The sequence below is a fragment of the Clinocottus analis genome, unplaced genomic scaffold, assembly GCF_023055335.1.
Source record: "Clinocottus analis isolate CAN_PGR_092001 unplaced genomic scaffold, fCliAna1.0.p SCAF_8, whole genome shotgun sequence".
Classification (NCBI taxonomy): domain Eukaryota; kingdom Metazoa; phylum Chordata; class Actinopteri; order Perciformes; family Cottidae; genus Clinocottus; species Clinocottus analis.
Window position 1 is genome coordinate 16,343,387 of NW_027176240.1, and position 21,381 is coordinate 16,364,767.

The 21,381-nt window shown below is 43.5% G+C and overlaps 1 protein-coding gene across 1 annotated transcript in view; it reads left to right on the top strand.

The window, feature by feature from the left end:
* The window catches only part of plpp4 (phospholipid phosphatase 4), a 40,850-nt gene extending 22,365 nt beyond the window's left edge, over positions 1-18,485 (top strand). Inside the window, exons 4-8 of the mRNA XM_068568072.1 lie at positions 2,425-2,515; positions 5,434-5,497; positions 5,684-5,808; positions 15,114-15,284; positions 16,850-18,485. Coding sequence (XP_068424173.1) covers positions 2,425-2,515; positions 5,434-5,497; positions 5,684-5,808; positions 15,114-15,284; positions 16,850-17,058 — 660 coding nt within the window. The 3' untranslated portion in view covers positions 17,059-18,485. The remainder of the gene's footprint in view (positions 1-2,424; positions 2,516-5,433; positions 5,498-5,683; positions 5,809-15,113; positions 15,285-16,849) is intronic.
* Positions 18,486-21,381: the final 2,896 nt, after the last annotated feature.

Consider the following 21,381-nt stretch of genomic DNA (forward strand, 5'->3'; position numbering starts at 1 on the left):
AAGGAGTGTGGAAGGGGACATATCCGGCTCACTTTCATGCTCATACCTGTATTTCAGGTTCTACTACTGTTTACAAGCTCGAATCAAACGCTCTGTTTTTGCTCCAGTCTCTTTAAGTGAGGAAAAAGATGGCGCACCTGAGCAAAGTTACTTCTCAAGCCGTGGGTGGAGATATTCAGATGGGGGGTGTCGGTACCATCTGAAGAACCTTGAAGTGACAGGAAGTGGAGCCAAATCTGAATGGCTTGTTGAATTTTCTGATCTCGGCAGCCCACGGAAAACTGAATGTCTTCCCTCATCTCACAGTTTGAGGGTCAGTACAGGCACTCCAGATACACAGATGTATGAGCACACTTTTAATGACGTCCCGGTTAAGAGCATAGAAAAATGTGAAAAAGATCATGAACAATTAATTGATGATACGTGCCAAAATGCATCTCTTCATGATGGAAAAGTCGTCATGCATGTTTATAAGTGTCTTTACATTTCCACATGGTGTTTATGGATGCTATAATGTGTTTGGCAACTCAAACCCTCATAAGTCGCCTTCTGCTGCTTTCCCCATCTACATATGACTCTTCCAATGTTTTATTAACTGCTCTACACTTCAGGGAGTGCCAATGTATAATTTTAGGTTATGAAGAGCATCTTAAAAGTAAAATACTGGCAGGACTGTAACACTGTCCAAAAATAGCTGCACCGCCCTGCATGTGTGAGATCCCCTGGATTCCCTCACAGTGATACAGTGATGGGAGCTGCTGGGACTGAAAGGGCACTCGCATTGCATTTATTTTGGCAAACATGACGGATGTCACCATCTGCTGAGTTGCCGCGACGTTGTTGCTTTGATCCAATTTTGCCAGGTAACATCTAAGTCTAGCAACCGTGACTTAAAATAGCTCCTCATGCTACTCACTGTGTGGCCTCATCGGAGCGAGACACTGTTTAAAGTGTTATTCCATCTGCGGGTGCAACCCCACTGTGTCACACTGGATAGTATGGGATGTTGTTCATGATGCAGTATGGCTTGCATTGCCGTTTTGTACAGAATGTGAGGCCCAGCTTGGAGCACTTTGTGGTTTCAGTGCTACACTATGAGTAAAGTAACATTTTATCGACACACTACTGTTCAGGAGTTTGGAATCTCCTTCCAAAAAAAGCTTAATTTGTTAAAGTCAGGTGGCTGAGAGGATTTCTCGACTTTTTTGAGTGGTCTTTCATGCTTTTCGGTTGTAGGAGGTCCTCGTTACGAACACATGTGGGGCAGAAAGAAGAAGTCAAGTTTTATTTATGGGGAACAAAACGCGATACAATCGTTCGGCCAGGCTGAGAATTGAAATGGCAAAAGAAAATCGTGATTCTTAAATCCTCACAATAGAAACGGGAGGTTGGTCTCGTGTTGGAACTGGATGGGCGAATATCAGCTGAACTTACTGTGGCCGTGCACCGCATCGGTCCCTCGGGTTTCCCACATCCCCCGTGTCTCCTGCTCTCTGCTCTACCTGCCCACCCTGCCGCCAATCATCTCCTCATGTCGACTGCCATCATCACCGACTCTTCTCCTCGTGACTAAATCCTTATCACGTCTACGGATCACCTTCGTTCCTTCCTTCCTTCCTTCCTTTCTGCTACTCTTCTGGACTGAAAAGCAAATTCAAAACATTTTAGTCCCAACAGCGTGAAGCGACACTCTGGAGACATTGATTCAAATGAAAGTTTGAATCATTTAATTTGAATTATTTGGGTGACCAAAAACATTTTAAATGCAAACAATGCCATATTTGTGTCTGATCTGTACTATTTTCATTTTTGTTAAAATAGCCGTTATTGAAGAAAAGAGGAACAACAATATTACAACAGCTGATTCAATTTCTAATTCAGATAAAAAATGGTCGTGCACTTTAATCCAAGTGTGATATACAGCTTCTCCAAAGAGGAAAGTAAGATACAAAATAAGTTTAATTTTGGCAAAGTGCCCGTGATGTACACTTCTCTAAACTGATGAACTCCAGCACTCAGTGGAAATTCAGTATGAGTGCTATAATAATGTAACTGGAGCTCTGCCTCTGTTTTTACTACCTCTGTTCCTTAAGGAAAAGAAAATATATTGAAATTTGCCGAAACGTAATGAATTTACTGTGAGACATGAATAATTACCGCTGCGAGTCCCAAATCTCTTATCAAGTGAGGGGCAAAATTCTCTTCCTGTGCAGACAAAAAGCCCCCACTGAGCAACTAAGGAGCTGGTTGGTCCCCCTCCTGGTGTGGCTTGTTAAAATAAACTCTGAATAATGGACAGGTTCATGTCATTCCCCGAGGCAAAAGTAATTTAACGATTAACCTGCAAAGCAGATCCCCTGGAAGGCCGCGGCGCATCTCTAATGTCACAATAATTCTCAGTTTCTCGTCTTTGTGTCCCCTCAGGCAATTTCCTTCCTTACCCCACTTGCCGTGATATTTGTGGTGAAGATAATTCAGCGGACGGACAAGACCGAGCTCAAAGAGGCGTGTTTAGGTACGTAAAGCCAATTACTTCAAATGTCACAAATGTGTTGTTGTCCGTCACGATGGTAAGAGACGTCTGAAAAGGAACGCTTGTATATTTGTAGTTGCTGCACACATATTTTGAAAACATTTTTTTTTTGAATACAAATGATCCTCTTTCCCTGTGTCCTGCCTGAAAGTGCGGGCTAAATGCTCACACCATACCACTTTATATTGCCTAATGGTGCAGATCTTTAAATTCCGTGACCTATTGTTACAGTCAATACAGCGCCACACAAAGTAATCCTAATCACTTCAGCCACGAGTATTTACACACATTTAAAATTTCACGCTTTTTCCTCCCAGCATCGTTTGACATTTTCCCTCCTGGGTTGAGGCGGCGGAAGAGGACATCAGAGAGCATTAAGGAAGTTTAGCACAAATCCAATTAAAGAGACACACAGAGATGAATCTGGCGGAGAGAGGGCGGCATCAGTGTAGAGATTACGGCGCTCTGTCGGGTTTTACTGGCCCATTACCGCCGGCAGAGAAGCGCTTCTCCTGGGCTTTATAGTCGTACAAATCAACATCCCGCAGAAGGGAGGGTATTCTGATACGGTCACCCTTTGGATCATACCTCTCGACCTAATGAGGACGACGGATCACAGAAGAAGTTTTTGGTCTGGGTGTGCAGTCGAGCGGTAGCGATACAGACCTACTTATTATTTTTTTCTTAAGTTTAAATCACAGAAAAGTGGCGCTCCCTTTTATTCCTGCAAAGTTATCGAGTTCAAAGTTGCCCCTGAGGCTTCTCTAATTTTAAAATCACAATTTTAAGTTTCAAACGGATGTGTTTGTGCTGGCATAAATCCGGGTTTTTAAGAGTTAGATTTTCACCCCTGTATGCCAATGGGACTTTTCTAATATTGTGCATTTAATACTGTGCGCTCACATCCGCTCCTCTTTAATTTTATTTGGAGTAAACAGAACACAACGTTCCCTTTGTTGGAGTCGTCTAATACCCCTTCATCATTCCCAAACCCCCGCAGTGTTATTGTGTAATTATCCGGCAGTCGAGATATAATGCAGCCCTTTTGGAAGTATTTTCCAAAAGACTGCACTCTGTGAACTGCACGGAGATGATTCTGCAGTGATTATTTTTAATTTTGGTTAGCATGAATGATGTTGTTCATCATCTGACTGTGAGATCTCATAGCAGGCGGAGGCGTTACTGTTTCATGTGTGTAGAGGGACTAATCTCCCAGTTAGTGAGACAATGAGAGCGTTGTTAATAGCAGGAGTTGCCTGCGTATATTTGGTCTAATGTGTCAAAAGGCTATGAGAATAAATATTAATAATCAAGAAGGTTTAGACAGTCTATAGAATGTCATATTATTTGACTAACAGAGATTTGATCCCGATCAGCGTCAACAAAAAATGAGCTGAATGCGAGGGACTTTTATGAAGTGCTGGCAGGAACGCAGTCTTTATTGAATAGGTCTCTAGTTTCTTGAGACTCTCCCTCCTGTATGTAGTGCAATCACACAGTGACACAGTCCTGCACAGAACAATTTGGCAAAATACTTTGGCTGGGGGACTTATAAACATTATTTTGAGGAGTGGAGTATCAGCAGGTACACTTGTTATGAGCTCCAAGAAAGACCAATCATATCAGTCACTTTCATACCCTTAAAAAATAACAGATGCGTGGCTGAACTGGAGGCATAAGGCAGGAATATATGGCACATTATACCACATTAGTCTCCAGCAATGCTAATTTAATCCAAGCTCCTTAAGGTTGGAGTTTTATCAATAGGCGTCAATACAAAAAGAAGAAAGAAGGAATGCCAAAACTGTGTCAGAGCCACTGTTGGCTTTGTGTCTGCGCAAGAAAAAAAAAAGAGTGAATACTTTAATGACAATCAGCATACTTCCCCAGACTAGACCTCATACCATGAGATACCCGACAAAGGGACCAAATTGCAATTTAATGTCTCCTTTTTCAGCTGGTCAGACGAAACCTGCCTCATTTTGGGCTTTCATCTGATCTGCACGGAGATTTACCAAACTAACGAGCTGGGAAACAACGTCGACACTGCGCTCATCTCAGCGGCTTGGGAAGATCATACGGCTTGAGCTCCGGCGACGCGGGACGCATTCAATTGACCTGCGGACTGCTGGGATTAACCTGAGAGGGCAGCAAATCCGGCTAATGGCTGGCCCGGTGGTTTGCCTCACAGCTAATTAAATGAACGTACGGTTACAGTGCGATGCCGATTGCCGACCTGTCATCCAACAGCAGTCCTCCTGTTCCCCATTACCAAAGTTGAACTCGAGCACTAATTGCTTTACAGTTAGATTGGCTCTAAGTAGGTGCATTAGTTTTGCACCCACCACCGAAGTCAGGAGACTTTTTTCTCCCAATTAAATATCTGGCTCTCTGCAGCAGCGGCTTGAAGTAGTTACCGTGGGCCCCGGTGTACACTATTATGACGGGGCCCAGTGGACTCTAGGGCGCCATTTTATTTGGCTGCACAAATAACATGATTCAACTGTATATGAAGGAACATACCTTGCTTTTATAATCACACACAAAGCCTCAAGTGTGTGTGTGTGTGCGCGTGTGTGTTTATGAACCTGCTCACTACGGTTGCTGCTTAGAAAATTCTGAAAGGCTGAACACATAAATCCTGACAACCATCTGTCCAGCGGCAAGAGGAATCCCCATGAACCTAATTGGCTCTTTAATTTGTGCATTACGATCAGAAGGGTGGGCAACCTGCCAGAACAGGATGGTTAAATCAATTGTATCACTGCCGCGTCTCTGTTTTTGTGAATGGCCGTAAAAAACGCTGTGTCAACCTCATCTGTATCACCGACAGTAGGATGCTGACTTGACTCTTTGTGTGTGTGTGTGTGTGCGCGTGTGTGTGTGTCTTCCTACTCCAGCTGTGTCCCTGGCCCTCGCCCTGAATGGAGTCTTCACAAATACTATCAAGTTGATTGTTGGAAGGTACGCTTAACATCCTAAAGCACGTTTTCCAGCTCCGTTAGCAATGCCGCATCTCTGTAGATCAATTATTTTCTTGAGTTTTGACTTACCAGATTGACGGGAAAGACATTTGTTTGTCAAGTGGATGTAATTATCTGTACAGACGATGCAGAAAAACCATCTTTTGAGGTTGTTTCTCTTTTTCAGACCCAGGCCTGACTATTTCCAGCGTTGCTTCCCAGACGGACAAGTGAATGTGAAGATGCTGTGCACTGGGGAGCCGGATCTGGTCTCCGAGGGACGCAAGAGCTTCCCCAGCAGCCATTCCTCCTGTGAGTACCAGCTTTCAGTCAAGGCAGATCCCCGCCAGCGCTAGCAGCGCGAGGTGTCAAAAGACATCCAAAATCACACACTGACTCATTAAAACTGCATGCCGACCGCAGCTATTCACACAGTTTGATCTTAGGTCTCTGAGCATCATGTCACCACGTCGATAATGTCTAGTGAGGGCTGACTGGTGGTGCACAAGGCGCTTAGTTCACGTTTCACAAGCGATCATCTCGTTGGGGCCTCTTTTCAAAGCTAATTACAACATGTGGCAATGAGTTATCGTTCAATTTACGCATCCCGAGGCATCTTGTTAAGACGCTCTTGGGTTCATTGGTTGAGTTAAGCGCAGTCAATCTGGCTGACTTGGTGATGTCATGAGAGGTGACGCCATGAGACTCCCCGCTGTGCTCTGCTGTGCAGATCAACGAGGGACGCTGGACATATTTTTTTCCGACCGTATTGCTTTCCAAGCTGTTTTCAATCCGGCAGCGTGTTCAATAATTCACGTGTTTTTCTGTTGTCCAGCAGATGAATGGTATGTGGTGTTCGTGGAGTGTTTGCTGCGGGCGGCCTCACAGATGTTAGACAGCTGCTCAGCATCGTATGCCACGCATGTAAAGACGGCATTTAAGGAGATATGTCTTTGATTGAAACACATTGTGAGAAGGCATTTCTTTCTTGCCTCCGAAAAGTCAACCAAGAGTTAAATTCGTACACTGGAATTACACTAAATCTTCTGCTATAATGTGCAATAAAAAAACACATATGTCTTTATATCCTCCAGTGAGCCAATGCTCGGACTGTTGCAACCTTTATATATATCTTGTTTGCTTAAGGCAATTATGAATTCACAAGTACTGCAGGAATATGTAGAAACAGAAATGGTTGAATCCAACTGAACTGTCACAATTTAACAAGAAGTGAAAATCCATTAGTTTTTACCAAAAATATTAAATATTAGTTCAGGAAGAAGAACGCTTGAGAGGTGTGTGTGTGTGTGTGTGTGTGTGTGTGTGTGTGTGTGTGTGTGTGTGTGTTTGTGCTGGAAAATGAAGACGTGGGATGAATCGGTCTCTGTATTTTTACAAGGATGCGGCAAGATAGATGAGATCCCACCACTGCTGTAATTTCATGGTCCGGTCTGATTGCAAATCGATGCCTTATCATAATGTGAAATGATGTGGTTACAGCTTCTCAGACACCTGCTTTGAATAGAAATGCTTTAAAGTCCGGGCGGTGTCCCAGTAAAAGCAGACAGGGACCTTGCTCTGTACGTCACTGCAGCACTGTGGATCACATCCATCCTGCGCGGCGACCCTAATGGCCTTATGTTGTTGTGCCGTGAGTGAGAATGTGATTGAGAGAATTGTGCGACGGGGACACAGGGAGCACCTGCATGCCAGCACGTCCGGAGAGCAGAAGAAATCCAATTTCCTGTCTGTGTCCCCTTTCACCAGGACTACGCTTGTTGGACCGCGTGCACAAGACAGAGCTTTTGCCCAGACGGATGTGGGACAGACAGGGGTAGGGCCAGACTGATAGCAAGAGTGAATGTAGCCTTAGTCAAAGTGGCATCTGGACGTAGTGCCCCGGTATGAAGCCATAGACACGGATTAAAGGTCAAAGAAAAGTCACTCATTTGCATTTAGAGACGCAAGCCTCCTCTAACACAATACTGGGTTATTCATCAAAATCAGCCAGGACAGAAATGTAAATGTGCACAAAGCTTCAGCGCCTGACATCTGAGTTCTAAAACACAAAAACTATTATTGCATTTCAAAGTTAAAAAAACAACAACTTAGTTCTCCGTCATTTGATTTATTTGTCTTCACCTCATCACAAAGTAACAGAGTAACACAAATTGGAGGAGACAGGTCCCAGAAAGAGAAAAACAAACTCGCTAACCCACTACACCAATATAAACGTCTGTGAATCGAGTCGGCTCAAAAGCATTAGCTGAAGGTTATCTCCTTCTTAATCATATTAATTTCACCATCCCTCCCTGTGCATATTAAACCATTAGATATGATCAATTAATATGCCCTTTTAAAAAAATAATAAATCCCGTGAGACGGACCTATATCACAGCTCTTAATCTCCACATCGCTTCTTTCACTTGCACACAACGATCTCCATTAAATGAACCGCAGCTTTGGATGTCCCATCAAATTAGTTCAGCAACGAAAGAGAGTTAGACTTATGCAAAGTGTGCTCTTGCACATTGACAGTAACTCACTGAGGAACACTTCAGGCCGCCCTGAGCGGCCGAAGAGGTCGCGGAACAGCTTGTGTGGCGTGCTGCAATTACGCAGCACTAATAATGAGTTCCTGTTGAGATTTTGCATGCTAATGGCTGCAACTAATTCAGAGCTTGAGTGGATGGTTGATATGCATCACTTGTGATGGGAGGTAAAGGTGTGCCCCATGGGTTTCCTGTAGGGGTCAAAGGTCAAATTGGGGAAAAAAATCGGGAAGTGAGATGGAATACTGAACCGCTACTGCCAGGGTTGGTGAGACACTTTGGGTCTGTGCGTGGTCAATGATAGACATTTCAACAGAATTACAGGGGGAAACAATAATACTTTGCAGAGCCTTCGACCAGAGCTCGACTCCACTCTTTGAGTACTGCCAGACCTTGTACTTTAGGGCGCACTTATCTGCTTTAAAATGTGTCCAACTGTTTTTCACTTGACAAAAACTACGACAGGTTTAACAGATCACCTTCAGTGCAGCTCTCAGTCTGCGATACTCTCACCAGTCATTCCTTTATGCTTCATCTGCCCGGTCTTTGCATTTAAACAACTCTCCTTACCATTGACCTACCCTTGCACCCCACCATACTCACTCAACATTCAATCATATTGTGCTGACATGAATGCTTTATCAGTGGGAAATGTACAAAATGAAGTCTCCTTAGAATATGCTCATGTGGTGTGGTGTTGATTCAATTCCATTCAGTTTATTTTGCAGTGACGGGCCTTTTTTTTTTCATCAACTCTGACCGGTGCAGCTGAAATGTGGATTTTTCCCATTCTAAATTTAGCAGCAGTTGCAGAAACATACGGTTGAAAATTTACATGAAATATTCCTAAATCCCCTTGAAGAGTGAGCGGCAGCGGCAGCGGCAGCGGCAGCACAGCAATACTCCTTGCTGTCCTCTCAATAAACATCTAGTGTAGTGGGGTCGGGCAGCGTGCGCTCGCCCACTGCTACGCTAGGCTAGCTGCGCCGTGGAGGTAGTAGCATCAACAGTGGGTGCCGGTGGAGAGCCAAACGGGGTAAAAAACAACAACACAAAAAGCAGAAAAAAACTGTTGACTCACCTGATGTTGTTCACTTAATAATGACAAAGTCCATCCTTCTCATTGTTAATTGTTAAGAAGTGCGCTTCTTGGACGTAAATGAGGATCCCCTCCATAATAAAAGGCATGAAGTAAATCCTCCATCAAATTTCTCTTCCTCTTTCGGCCATTATTAAAGTGTTAAATTAAGTAAAGCACTAAACAGGCATCCATGTAGCTTTCTGTTGTGTTGACAGAAGTCATTCTGGCACACTGACCAATCACATTTGTGAAAAACAATTACATGATAAAATAGCTGTAACTTTTAATTATATAAAGAAATATTTTAAAAATGTGATTCTGTTTAGGCCAACAGTGAAGGCTTAGCAGGCCATAACGGCCCACCACTGTTATTTAGTACTGCCGAAAGTCACAAAGTACAATTTGCCTCGGAGGGCTTTACAATCTGTACACACAGACATCCCTGTCTCATGGCCTCATATCGGATCAGGAAAAACTCCCCCCCAAAATAGAGAAAACCTTGTCAGAGGGAAGAAAGGAAGAAACCAGAGGGAGAGCAACAGAGGGTGGACAGAAGCAAATTACATTTTTATTACATTTAACTCACGCTTTTATCCAAAGCTACTTGCATTTTTGCTCTATACACCGTAGACACAGCAACAGTGAGCAAGTCTCAATCAAGTGTCTTGCTCAAGGACACATCGACATGAATTATCAGAGCCGAGGCTCGAACCACTGACCCTCTAATTAAAAGATGTGCATGCTCACCACTGAGCCACAGTCGTCAAATAACGTCACGTGTACAGAATAACCAACATAACGGAGTTGCAGCACATTCAATGAATTTCTCAGAAATTATTTATATAATGAGTAGTGGGCATGGACCACATCCAGATAACCAGAGTTGCCCTTGTGAATCACAAGGGGAGTTGTCTGACACTCTCTCTCCTGACTATAAGCGCTATGAAAGAGGAAAGTCTTAGGTTGTAAATGAGGCGACTATGATCTCGATACCTAGTCCTCGTGAGGACACGAGCTGCAGCATTCTGGACCCAAGAGACTTACCAGAGCAGCCTGATGTGCCTGACTTTTTTAAATGTTACGTAGGTAAAAAAACAAAGAGGCAGTGCTTAAGATCTGTATCATGTCGATGAAGACTATCGTCCGACATAATAAATAATTATGAAGCTACTTGAAAACAGTGAAATCCTATGGTTTTAAAATGGCTAAGAAAAAAGCCGTCTTCAGCTTAGCGTCCCTGCAAGGATTTCCTCAGGCGCGGTGTTACTAAAAGCTAAATGCTAACGTCAGCATGCGAACAGCAAATGCTAATGGAGACGATGCTAAAATGCTGATGTTTAGCTGGTATAATGGTTAACATGGTCGCTCCCTTGGTTCAGTGCTTTAGCATGCTCACATTTGCTAAATATCGTAAGCACAAAGGAGCTGAGGATGATGGGAACGCTTTCCGCAGGCAGCAACCACCCGTTCTGAATAGTGAAGCCAATTTGGAAGTGCTTCAAACTTCTAATGGCCATCACGGGGAGATGTTTACCTCAGTAAATATTGTAAGCATGAGTTTATGGTTTCTTCCATACAGCATTATGTTCATTTAGAAAATTATAATCCCATTTCGAGTCAAATAGAACATAAAGCAGGGCATGCTTTACGGCGCGGTAACCTTGGTCTGGGAGTTGTTCGTCTTCAGAGTTTAACCCTTTCACAGTGTGTTTTCAGTTCATGAAAGTTTATTTGAACGTTTGGTTGCCTAAAAAAATCTTTTTCAGTAGTGTAGTGTAGTAGTGTAGCTCCATCAAAGCTCGTTAATAAGATGCACAATAGGATTCCTACACAATGTGACACATGCCACCAATGTCACAGGGAGGATCATTATTGTTTTCATGTTGTTGTTTTCTATGCCTTCATAATGTAGCTCCGCACGTGAAATCACTGATTGGATATTCTTTGCATAGTTCTGACTCTGGTATGGTTCAATTTCACCATTGTTGAGAGAAATAACCCATTCAGACTTCTTCACTTCTGAACAAACCTTGTGCTCGTTTGAAGATGAAAAAAAGCAATCACACTGCACTCATCACTCTCATTAGGCATCTTTGTTTTGTCTCGGGGGAATTACTTTTGTCAAGGCTTTTTAAACACACGGAGCGGATTCATTACCGAGATGTTTTCCCCTCTTTGTTGGCCTCCTCTCTGGGCTTTCGGAGTCTCCTGCTGCCTCTTGGGAAGCATCCTTCATCAGTGTCCTGGGCACACCTTGCATTCATCATATCACCCTGCCGCTGCAAATGTAAATTATGCTAATTTTACACACATAATTGTGTTTTAGGGACACACACTTAAAATCCTCCCTTATGTTTTATGCATATCCCCAAAGCAATGTTATTAGTGTAATCCTCAAGATGTTTACTTACTGTTTACAAACATATTGTTTGTATGCAATGCGGAAATGAAGCATGCACATTTACTACAGTAATTTATTTACATTTCCATCGGTCGTCGCAAACAATGAGCAGAAGTTACCAAATTTGGAATGCGAAAGACTTATGTAATAAAGCCGTATACAGCTCTGCTCGTGACAGCGACCTATCAATCACAGTCAGCACCTTTTTTTTTATCAGGAAAGACAGGGAATGATTAGTCGTTAATGTTTATTATGCCAGATGATGCGTCATGGGTTACACAGAATTTATTTGGTGCTTGAACTCCACGAGGAGATCGCGCTGTGTTGCCCTGAGCGGCAGCAGTCGGCCCCTGTGAAGAGTCCAGACACTGGTGGTGGTGGCTGGACGTTCTGCTGGAGATGCAGATGGGGTGCTGAATCTGAGAAGGTGGATGGTGGATGGAGCAGCAGCACACTAGAGGCAGGAAGACAGCATGTTTGAAAGGAGACGGCAACAGGCTAACGAGGAGGGCGTGACAATGCGCTGATGATGGCGAACCAGCTGTTGAACAGCTGATAGCTCCGTGACTCTTCCGATGGTGACCTGCGGTATACAATGTGTGCTGCCGGTGAGGGAGCAGCATGAGTGAGGGGGTTGTCTTCCTGTCTGAACTTACGTTAGAGCTTCATTTCCTAAGTGAACATCATGATGTATTGAAGAAGACTTGAAACCAGCATTCAAGACCATAAACTCATGTTTACAATACCTTCTGAGTCATTTTGGGTCTTTTTTTTATCGTAGACTTCCATACAATCAGACTTCTTTTTTGCTCTCTGCTGCTTTGTAGAGAAAATGTATGTTTTAAAACACTTCCACAGAGGAAAAACTCTGCAGAAGCAGAAGTTGCCGCCTGCTTCCCACAAAACATAGAAACCCCACACAGAAAACAAACAAACAGAATAAATGGACCATGAGCTTGTTTTTAGAGCGTGAAACCAACAATGGAGAATAACCAAAAACAAAGTACGAAAACAACATTAATCATAGTATTAATGTTAAAATCATCCAGATGGCATTGTACATTGCGATAAACATGTTTTTATCTCAGCATTATAAAATTGCAGATAATCGGTATATCAGCTCTAGAGGGAAACTGTAAGACAAAAGACCAGGTGTTGTGAAAACGTTTAATTTTTTTCCTGACTAACCGCTGTGAGTTTCCCCACAATTGAAATGTTCAGCACTCCGAGTCACTGGTTCATAGATAATTGTGTTCTGTCTATCCAAATGAGTAATGTAATTGTCTTAGCTATGGTTGGAGAACTACTAAAATGGATGGTGTGAGCTGCTGTGTGATTGGAAATGTAGAGAAGTTGCCCAGACCCGAGAGGTATGGGCGCTGAGGGATGCTAAGGATCTCAGATGGTTTGTTCATGACCTCCGAACAGAAGGACTGGACTAATGAACTGAGTCAGAAAGCATGAACGTAATGTGCATTTTTGTTGTAGCAGCACCATTTGTGTGCAGGATAGGGTTATAACGTACACTACAGTGAGTCATTTCCTATTGAGCATTTTTCATAATGTCCCTGCTCTCCATATAGATTTAATTACCTTGGTTAATCTGGCCCCGGGTGAATTATGTCTCCATAAAGCTATAAAGTACTGGTCCACTTTAAAGTTTAAACTATTAAAAGAAACCTATGGGCCGAATGTAATCTTGCAACTTAAACCACTACTAATAAGTGAGACTGTATAGGCCACCCAAGAGGCCCGCACAGTCAGCAATACAGCATCCATTTGATTCATGGCGGTTGGGCCCGTTCCAGGAGATGTTAAAAAAACAGGTTTCTTCAGAGACAGCAGCATACTTTCTTAGTCACACTATGTACAGATCCAGTACGTTGGTCCAGAATAAAACTGTTTTGCTTGAAAACCTGGTTACAATCAGGACAATCAGGTCTGTAGTCACTGAGCAGAGACACATGATGCCAGCAATGGAACTGAGTGTCTGGTTGGACGCGTCTTACAGTCTGTTGTTAGCGATATTTGGTTTGCTGATAGTGTTCTTCACTTCTGTCCTCGTCGTTTTTATGCTCACACCGTAGAGATCACACTGAGCGTAACTGCAGAGCCCTCATCTGGTTTTGTCCACTGACATGTCTGGTAAAGTTTCAAACAACAGACCAAATGGTGACCGCTCCAGGGCTTAATTTGTCCAGTGTGGGCTTCACACTTTGAGGGCTTTTCTTCCTGGATTTTGGACCATAAAACAACAGTGTGTCCATTTTCCATGGAAACTGTATGTTGTCTATGTAGCAACAACAAGAACACATACAGAAAACCATACATACCTTTGAAGAATCCAACCCACGTTAGATTCATTGCTGTTGAAGTGTTTAATACAGGAGTACATTTTTAAGTAAAAATGCAATTAAGTGAACGTTATAGCCATAATTTCCGAGATGTGTGACACTGACTGTATAATCAATCTTTATTCCAAACCCATTATAAACCTGTACCAGTATTCCAACATATGGGTCTAAATTGCCCAATGAACAAATGCTCAGTTCTTAATGGCGCCAACTCCTACTGACTGACAGCAGGACAGCCACTGAGACAACTGGACCTCTGCCTCCGCTCTCTCTGCCCACCCTTGTTCTCTCTCTACCTTCACATGTGTCCTGCATGGCGGCCAGTATTCTGGGCCAGTTTGTGGGTTAAGGGACAAATGTGCTGTTTGGCCCGCCGCCTCAGTAAAGTAATGACCCTGTTTTAGCGCCACCATTTTACAGCACCACGCAACTTCTAATTCATATAATTAGAGCCTCGCTGTTTCTCTTACACCAACCATTCAACCATCAACTGAGCACAGCTGGTCCAGCGGCTCGGTCACATTTCTTTCCCACACGGGGCTCGGGCTTTAACTGTGAGCTCAGACTGTGCAGAGGAGTTGCTGGACGAAATGTGCACTTTTGAATTAGCTATGTATTAATCAGCTCCATACTAATCTGATGTGCAATGTGGTGTAATTTGGGACTGTCAGGGTTTACTTATCTCAATACAGCAGTTTTTGCATAGAAAGGGGTCATTATGAATCTAATTTTGTTCTATGGATGACAGGCATGCACACTGGGGACTCAGAACAACTCCATGCACCACGAAAGTCTTAACATGCGTTTGGGTCGTGCATAGTGTCGAGTAGATGTGCATGGCGTGTTGCACACAGGGATTTAGTGCGGGGGTATTTTCCTAACAGACCTAAATTTCATCCCTCAGTGAGCTTACCTGCTATTGAGGAGCAGTGGACAAACTGCAGCTCTCCCATCTGCCTTCTTCATTACCTTGTTCAGCCTGAAACGCTTCGTCATCACACTATAGCTATCCATTTCATTGCCGATTTTTTTTTTATTCTGCACTGTAACTGTTGCACACTTTTCCATCATGCAATGACTTTTACGAGAAAGTCCCTTGAGTCATGGTCACTGTTTATGTCTTTGCTAATACACAAGCGGAGAGTTTATGATGGGGATGCTGTATTTACTGCTTAATCTTGACCTTTTGATTCTTTCTCTTTGTCTGCCCACTTCTCTGCCTGCTACAGTTGCATTCTCTGGCCTCGGCTTCACCTCCTTCTACCTGGCAGGGAAGCTGCAGTGTTTTACGGATCAAGGTCGGGGGCGTAGCTGGCGTCTGTGCGCCATGGTGTTGCCTCTCTACAGCGCCCTGATGATCGCATTGTCCCGGACTTGCGACTACAAACACCACTGGCAAGGTCCGCGAACCAGCTCAGACACGAGGAACGGGACCACTGCGTCTTTTTTTAGTGTATTTTTTAAACTCACATGGTGTTAAATCGGCTGGTGTCAGCCTGAGAAAGGATTGCTGTGCAGAACTCGGTTTGAATCCCACCTGGCTCATGGCACTTTTATAGTCATAATACAGATCATTTGGAAGGCAAACTCTGGGGGGATGCTCATTTCAAACCGCTGTACTGCTGTAATGACATTTTTACCGTAATCACCATGGCTGGCAAATTAAAGAAAGGTTCACAACCATACAGTAAATCCGACTGGCCAGCTTGCTTATTTGCCCAACACACTAAGCATGTTGTTGCATAAGGCTGTTTTCTGCCTGCTGTAGCATAATGACTGAAAAATGTCTCAGCGAGGTGGCATTTAATTCAGTTGCCTGGGAAGAAAATTATAATTACAAGCTTCAGTTTTGCATACGATCTGGAAGAAGCGTGAGGGAGGGGGGGGGGGGATGCATATGTGGGTTTAGTGTGGCAGGAGATATGTACTAATATGATCGCAGCTCTGTCATGGGGTGTTAATTACTTTTAGGGAGCCATATGTTCCAGGGGAGGGGGTCAGCTACTGAGTAGAAAACTCTCTTAACAACCAGGATTTGTTGTCATAAAAACTGCAACACACACATGGGGTTGCGGTTGCTGTCCTCTTAGTATTCACTGAAAACTGATTCTCCTCCCTCTCCCCGACAGACCGTATGCAAGCAGCCGTGGTGCAGCCCATTAAACTGGACGGGCCCCAATCTGCACTTAGTGTAAACACGAGCTGAGAGCCCCCCATTAGCCGGGCTGCTGAGCCATGCGCCATGGATTTTAATATCCTCACCACCCCTTCGCACCTTGGAGGTGCGCACTGTCCACCGACGCGGGGGGAGAAGCCGGGCTTCCAATTGCTGCCTCGATGAGGCAACCAACCTAATATCATGCATCGAGTCACAGTCTATTAAATCCAGTCGACGGGAGTCGATGAAACATTTACAAAGCAAGCTCATGCATTGCATAGTTTATGAAGGATGGAAATCGATTTCGTATTATATTTCGTTTTACACAATAAGAGAAAATAACAGGGAGCTTGTTGATCTTCGTGGAGAAGTATGATTTTGATATTATGAAATCTTCCTGTTCAGCTGTTCCAGCCACCAGCTGGTCGTGTCATTTTGATCTATACCCACCTATACAGGCTTAATTTTCCCCCGTGGCAGGGTGGTATTATATGATGTATTGTAGCTTAAAGGGGGGCAGGTACTGTAAGTGCTCAGCGTAGATGACAGAATGACAGACACAGCCTTTCCAGAGGCAGGTGAGCCTCGGTAGAACAGATTCATCGCGTTGCCTTTCAGTTTACTTTCATCACGCTTGATGAATGCTCACTGGAACGCAGTTACACATACAGTCGCCTACAGTAACACCGGATCGATTGTGCTCATTCAAAAAGCAGGCCTTGTTTGTCTTCCTCCACATGGCCTCTCTTTAACTCTGTATGCATATCTGAAGATATATACATGTTGGTTTTTTTTGTGACTTTCCAGACGCCTTCGTCGGAGGAGTGATCGGGTTGCTGTTTGCGTACGTCTGCTACCGCCAGCACTACCCGCCCTTCCTGCACATGGATTGTCACCTGCCTTACGCCAGTCTGGCTGTTGCCGCCCACGCGCCCTCGCATCCCCAAGACGACCCGCAGCCTATGGACAATGCCACCAGCCTTCCCCTGGAGGGCTTGATTGAAGGGCCAGTATGACTAGTGGCCGCCACCGAGACTCCCCCCAACACCCTCACCAAGCCACCGAGCCCGCCTCCCCGCGCACGGTGACTGACGGGCTCTCGTACACATTCCAGTGGACAATAATACACCCCGCCCATCCCCGTGCTGTCGCACCCCGTCTCGGTGACACTTACATGAGTTTGTTTTATTTTTTTGAAATATCTGGCTCTCGCGCAGCAGCCTTGAAAGTCTATATTTAGTAGTGATGTGTGAGAGGAACCCACGAATATGGGACATCACCGCAGAGAGAGAAGAGAGAAAAACATGTTGAAAACCTGAGGAAACACGTCTTACTAATAGCTAGGAAGGAAGATTTTCCCACTTCATGAGAAATGTTGTCAGTTTTTTTCCATGCTTGAATATATTCATCCATGTTTAGCTGTTAAAGGACGAGGACCGCAAATCCGACGAAATGTCACAGCAATTGAATCATGGAATCAAACCAGTGTAACGATTAAAACACTGCATGTTATGTCACACTAACTATAGCGCCAGAAATCCAATGACATCCTTTGTGTTTCACTGAGACTTTTTGATGCGTTTTAATTGAAAACACAAGGACTGCACATCTTAGAGTTATTTTTAGTTGCACCATTGCAACATGAATAAATATATAGAATCAACAAAGCACTGGTCCATGTCGAAGACAGGATCCAATCTTCCCAAACATTTCTCAACAGTCCCCCATTTTTATCGTTCTATTTCTTCCCCTTCTCTCGGGGTTTGTATAGTTTTCCGGCGCAGTCCTGCATATCGTTCCATCCTCAATTCTCCTTGTCACCGTCCGACTTTGTTCTCCACTATCCCGGCTTGTTACACATGTTCCCTCAGAGGTTGCACAGGGACATGAACCCAAAGTGTAGCTAAATGAGTCCAATCCATAACAGACAGTCTGGATGGGTACAAGCTCCTCTCTGATTCTGCATTAATTCCCATTAAGGGGGGTTCGCCTCTGCTGCTCATGAGCACATTAGGACCAGATGAGAAGCCCCAAGAGCATTGCAAATGGCGTTCAGTCCTACTGTAGCCCCGCAAATAGACAATCTAGCATTCAGGAGACGACAGGCCTGAACCCGGGGCAGGGTGTTTTATTCAGCCATATCCATATTAATATTTGAGCCTTAATTGAGGGACAGCATGTCCAAATGTACGCCAAAGTCTTTATTTCATGCTTACGTTGTCTGCACCCTGTAATGCGTTATTAATGGAGATGACACATCCCCTGTCATCAACAAGGCCATTTGTAGCCTGTTACACGGTTTGGGAGAGAGGATGGGTCATTTCGTTGGCCTGGTGACTACGTCCTTTTCCCTATTGCTGTGACATTAATGGGATGGTGCAATCTCAGCTCAACCTCTAACCCAATCAGACTTCATGCACTGCAAGGCAACGATTTTATATATATATATATATATATATATATATATATATATATATGTGTGTGTGTGTGTGTGCACTGAAGAGTCAAGTGTTAAAATTAGGAGATGCCCCATTGAAACGGAGTCATACGAAATGAGCAGCAAGCCGCGGTGGTTGATTTGTAATTTTATTCTCTTGCATGCATTATCTCGCAGAATGTCGGTCGAGGCTGTTTGTACGTGTGTGTCCACTAGCGTTATAATGTAGAAAGCAACAGCTGAAGCAGCCGCACCCTTCAGCTGCTCATTGATTTAATAGACGTGGAAAGCTTTCCTCTGATTGAAATTATTTTAAACACGATACTCAAATCTGCCCATCGGCAGCTTCTTCAAACTGTGTGCGTGCAGTTCTTTTTGACACGGCCAATCCCACACGGATGCAATACAAAATAAAAACTTTACACTGACTAAACCTTTCACCGGAGAGGAAAAAGGGTTCGTGACTCTGCTCATCAGACTCTGTGACGGGACTTGACGAGACTCTGAGAGTTGACTGGAGAGACAGATTTTGGGATGAAATGATCCGTGGACCTGCATTCGCCTGACTTGGCAGCCTGATGTTTGTACTTTGTCATTTTAGTATTATTCTATTAGATGGTGCAGTGTATATTGGGAAAAAAAAATGTTCAGAGGTCTAGTCTGTAACAGTATTTTCACTTTATCAACAAAGGATTTGAGTTTTCCACTTCAAGTCATTCCACAATTTGTTTTTAATTTGGTGCTATGTATATTTTTGTAGCAGTAGGTGAATGTGTCATTTTGAGATGAAAGTTCAGTAATTTTCTACAGAGATTGAAAAAAAAAGAAGATGATAATCCCGTTCATATTTCTTTTCTTTTTTAATCAGATGCACAAGGGCAACCAGTGTGTGTTATCGTGTGGATCTTTTTTTAAATTATTTTTAGTCATTCACCTTCCCAAGGACTCAAGGGATAAAAAGTAACACAAAAAAACAAAACAAGAATAATGAAATTATCATGAAATATAATGAATAGATGTCTGAAGAATCTTTGTTCATGGCATGCCAGTTCCATCTGTGTGAAAAGAGTGTTTTCTATGAATAAGCATGTCTGGCCTTGAGAACTCTTTGCGCTGTGTTTTGCTGTTTATATACTTTATGTACAATACTGCGGCTGTGTGAAATGTGTCCATGCAGAAAACAAAGAAGCCTGATGTACCTTGTTTAAGCGGGATCGTTGGAGCCTACGTTTGTTCGCTCTGAGCCTCCCTCTTCTCTTGGATTCAACGCACTAACGGGGAGACAAATCAAGGTTTGAGGATGTTTCTGTGAAAAATGTCCACCCTGTGATTCGAAACATCGGTATTACTACGTTATTCTTGTCATATGCAAAGGAACAATATGACATTATGCATCCACAGATGTTTGAGTGAACTATATCCCAAGTTCAGTCCAATGAATGTATGCTTCAACGGGACCTGCTGTCAGATTGCACGGTGCTAGTGAGGCAGTTGAGAGTGTGTGTATGTGTGTGTGTGTGTGCGCGTGAAGGTAACTCTGTGCTAAGTGTGTGTTGTGCTTTACTAAATTGGTTGTGTTGCACTTTGTTTCCAGAGTTTCCAATAAACGTGTGTATGCTTGAAACTGTTTTTTTTTGCCTTCTTATATTGGTGTGGACTCAGGCTGCTATAATCAACTTTGTCATTGAGTTCTTCTTGTCATATAAAGACAGCAATGTATCTCGCTCTCTACTATGTTGGTCCTGGCTGACTGTCCTGAGAATAAAGGATGATAATAAGCCCCTGATTTGTTGGTTTATCACCAAATTCATGCAATTCCCATCAGCCTGTTTTATGACTTCAGTTTTAAGGCTCTTCCAATGAAATTTCCAATAACTATCAGCCTCTGTGGTACTTATTAGCAGAAACAAAACTATGATCCTTAACATCAGGGTCAGCATTATGTTGTTATGTTGTCCTTACCATTTAGCCTAAAAGGCACTGCAGACTCTATGTTAAACATCACAGAACTGCCACCATGGCCTCTTGGTAGTGAGCGGGGGCCTTCCACACTTTAAGAACTTTTTTTTAAACTAAACCACTTAACTTGAGTTCGGTAATTGTACGCCGAAATGATCATCACCCCAATGCATTGCTTTCAAAACTGCAGATTATAGCCTTCAGTTGGGAATAAATTCAGTAATTCAGTTATTTTGAAGTGCTGAAAATTGAATCCCTGAATGTTTTCATGCAGGCTTTTAACCCCGGTGGCCTTGTCCCTTGTCACAAAATGAGTCCTGCTGAATAGCAAGACACCACAGATCAATAGCGTTGTTACTCGCAGACATTTAGCCCCTTTGGCTGATAGAAAACTGTGTGATGTTGGGTAACAACCCATTCAATCAGACCCAGGGGTGCTGCAACCGCTGCCACTTCTCTAACAAGTGGAGAAAGTTGCCCTGCTTGGAGAGCTTGGCACAACTTGAAATATCCTAACTTCACCTCTCACTCCAAACTAAATGGCAATTTGGACTGTCTTTTTCAAATAATTGCCTCACAGTCTTTTTGCATCTGGAAAATACCACTTACTTTATTAGGAGTTGACAGAGAAGTGACACAATATTTCCTGAGAGTCTGGGCTCCATCCTTGATATTATAGTTTCAAGGCACATTGAGCAGTAAAACACCCACGTGTCAGCAATTACACAGACAGCAATTGTGTCTCATGAGCAACGCTCACATTGACACTCGGAGAACCCACATGCTGAGGGATTATGCGCTCTATTCGGGTAAATAAGGCACAACATATAGTTCTTGTTCAGCATGGCAGAAAACTTGGATACAGCGGGGAGGTCTTTCAGTATGAGAATGATGAGAGTGCTCAATAAAAGGCAAGTGTGTCATCCCTCAAAACATCCATATT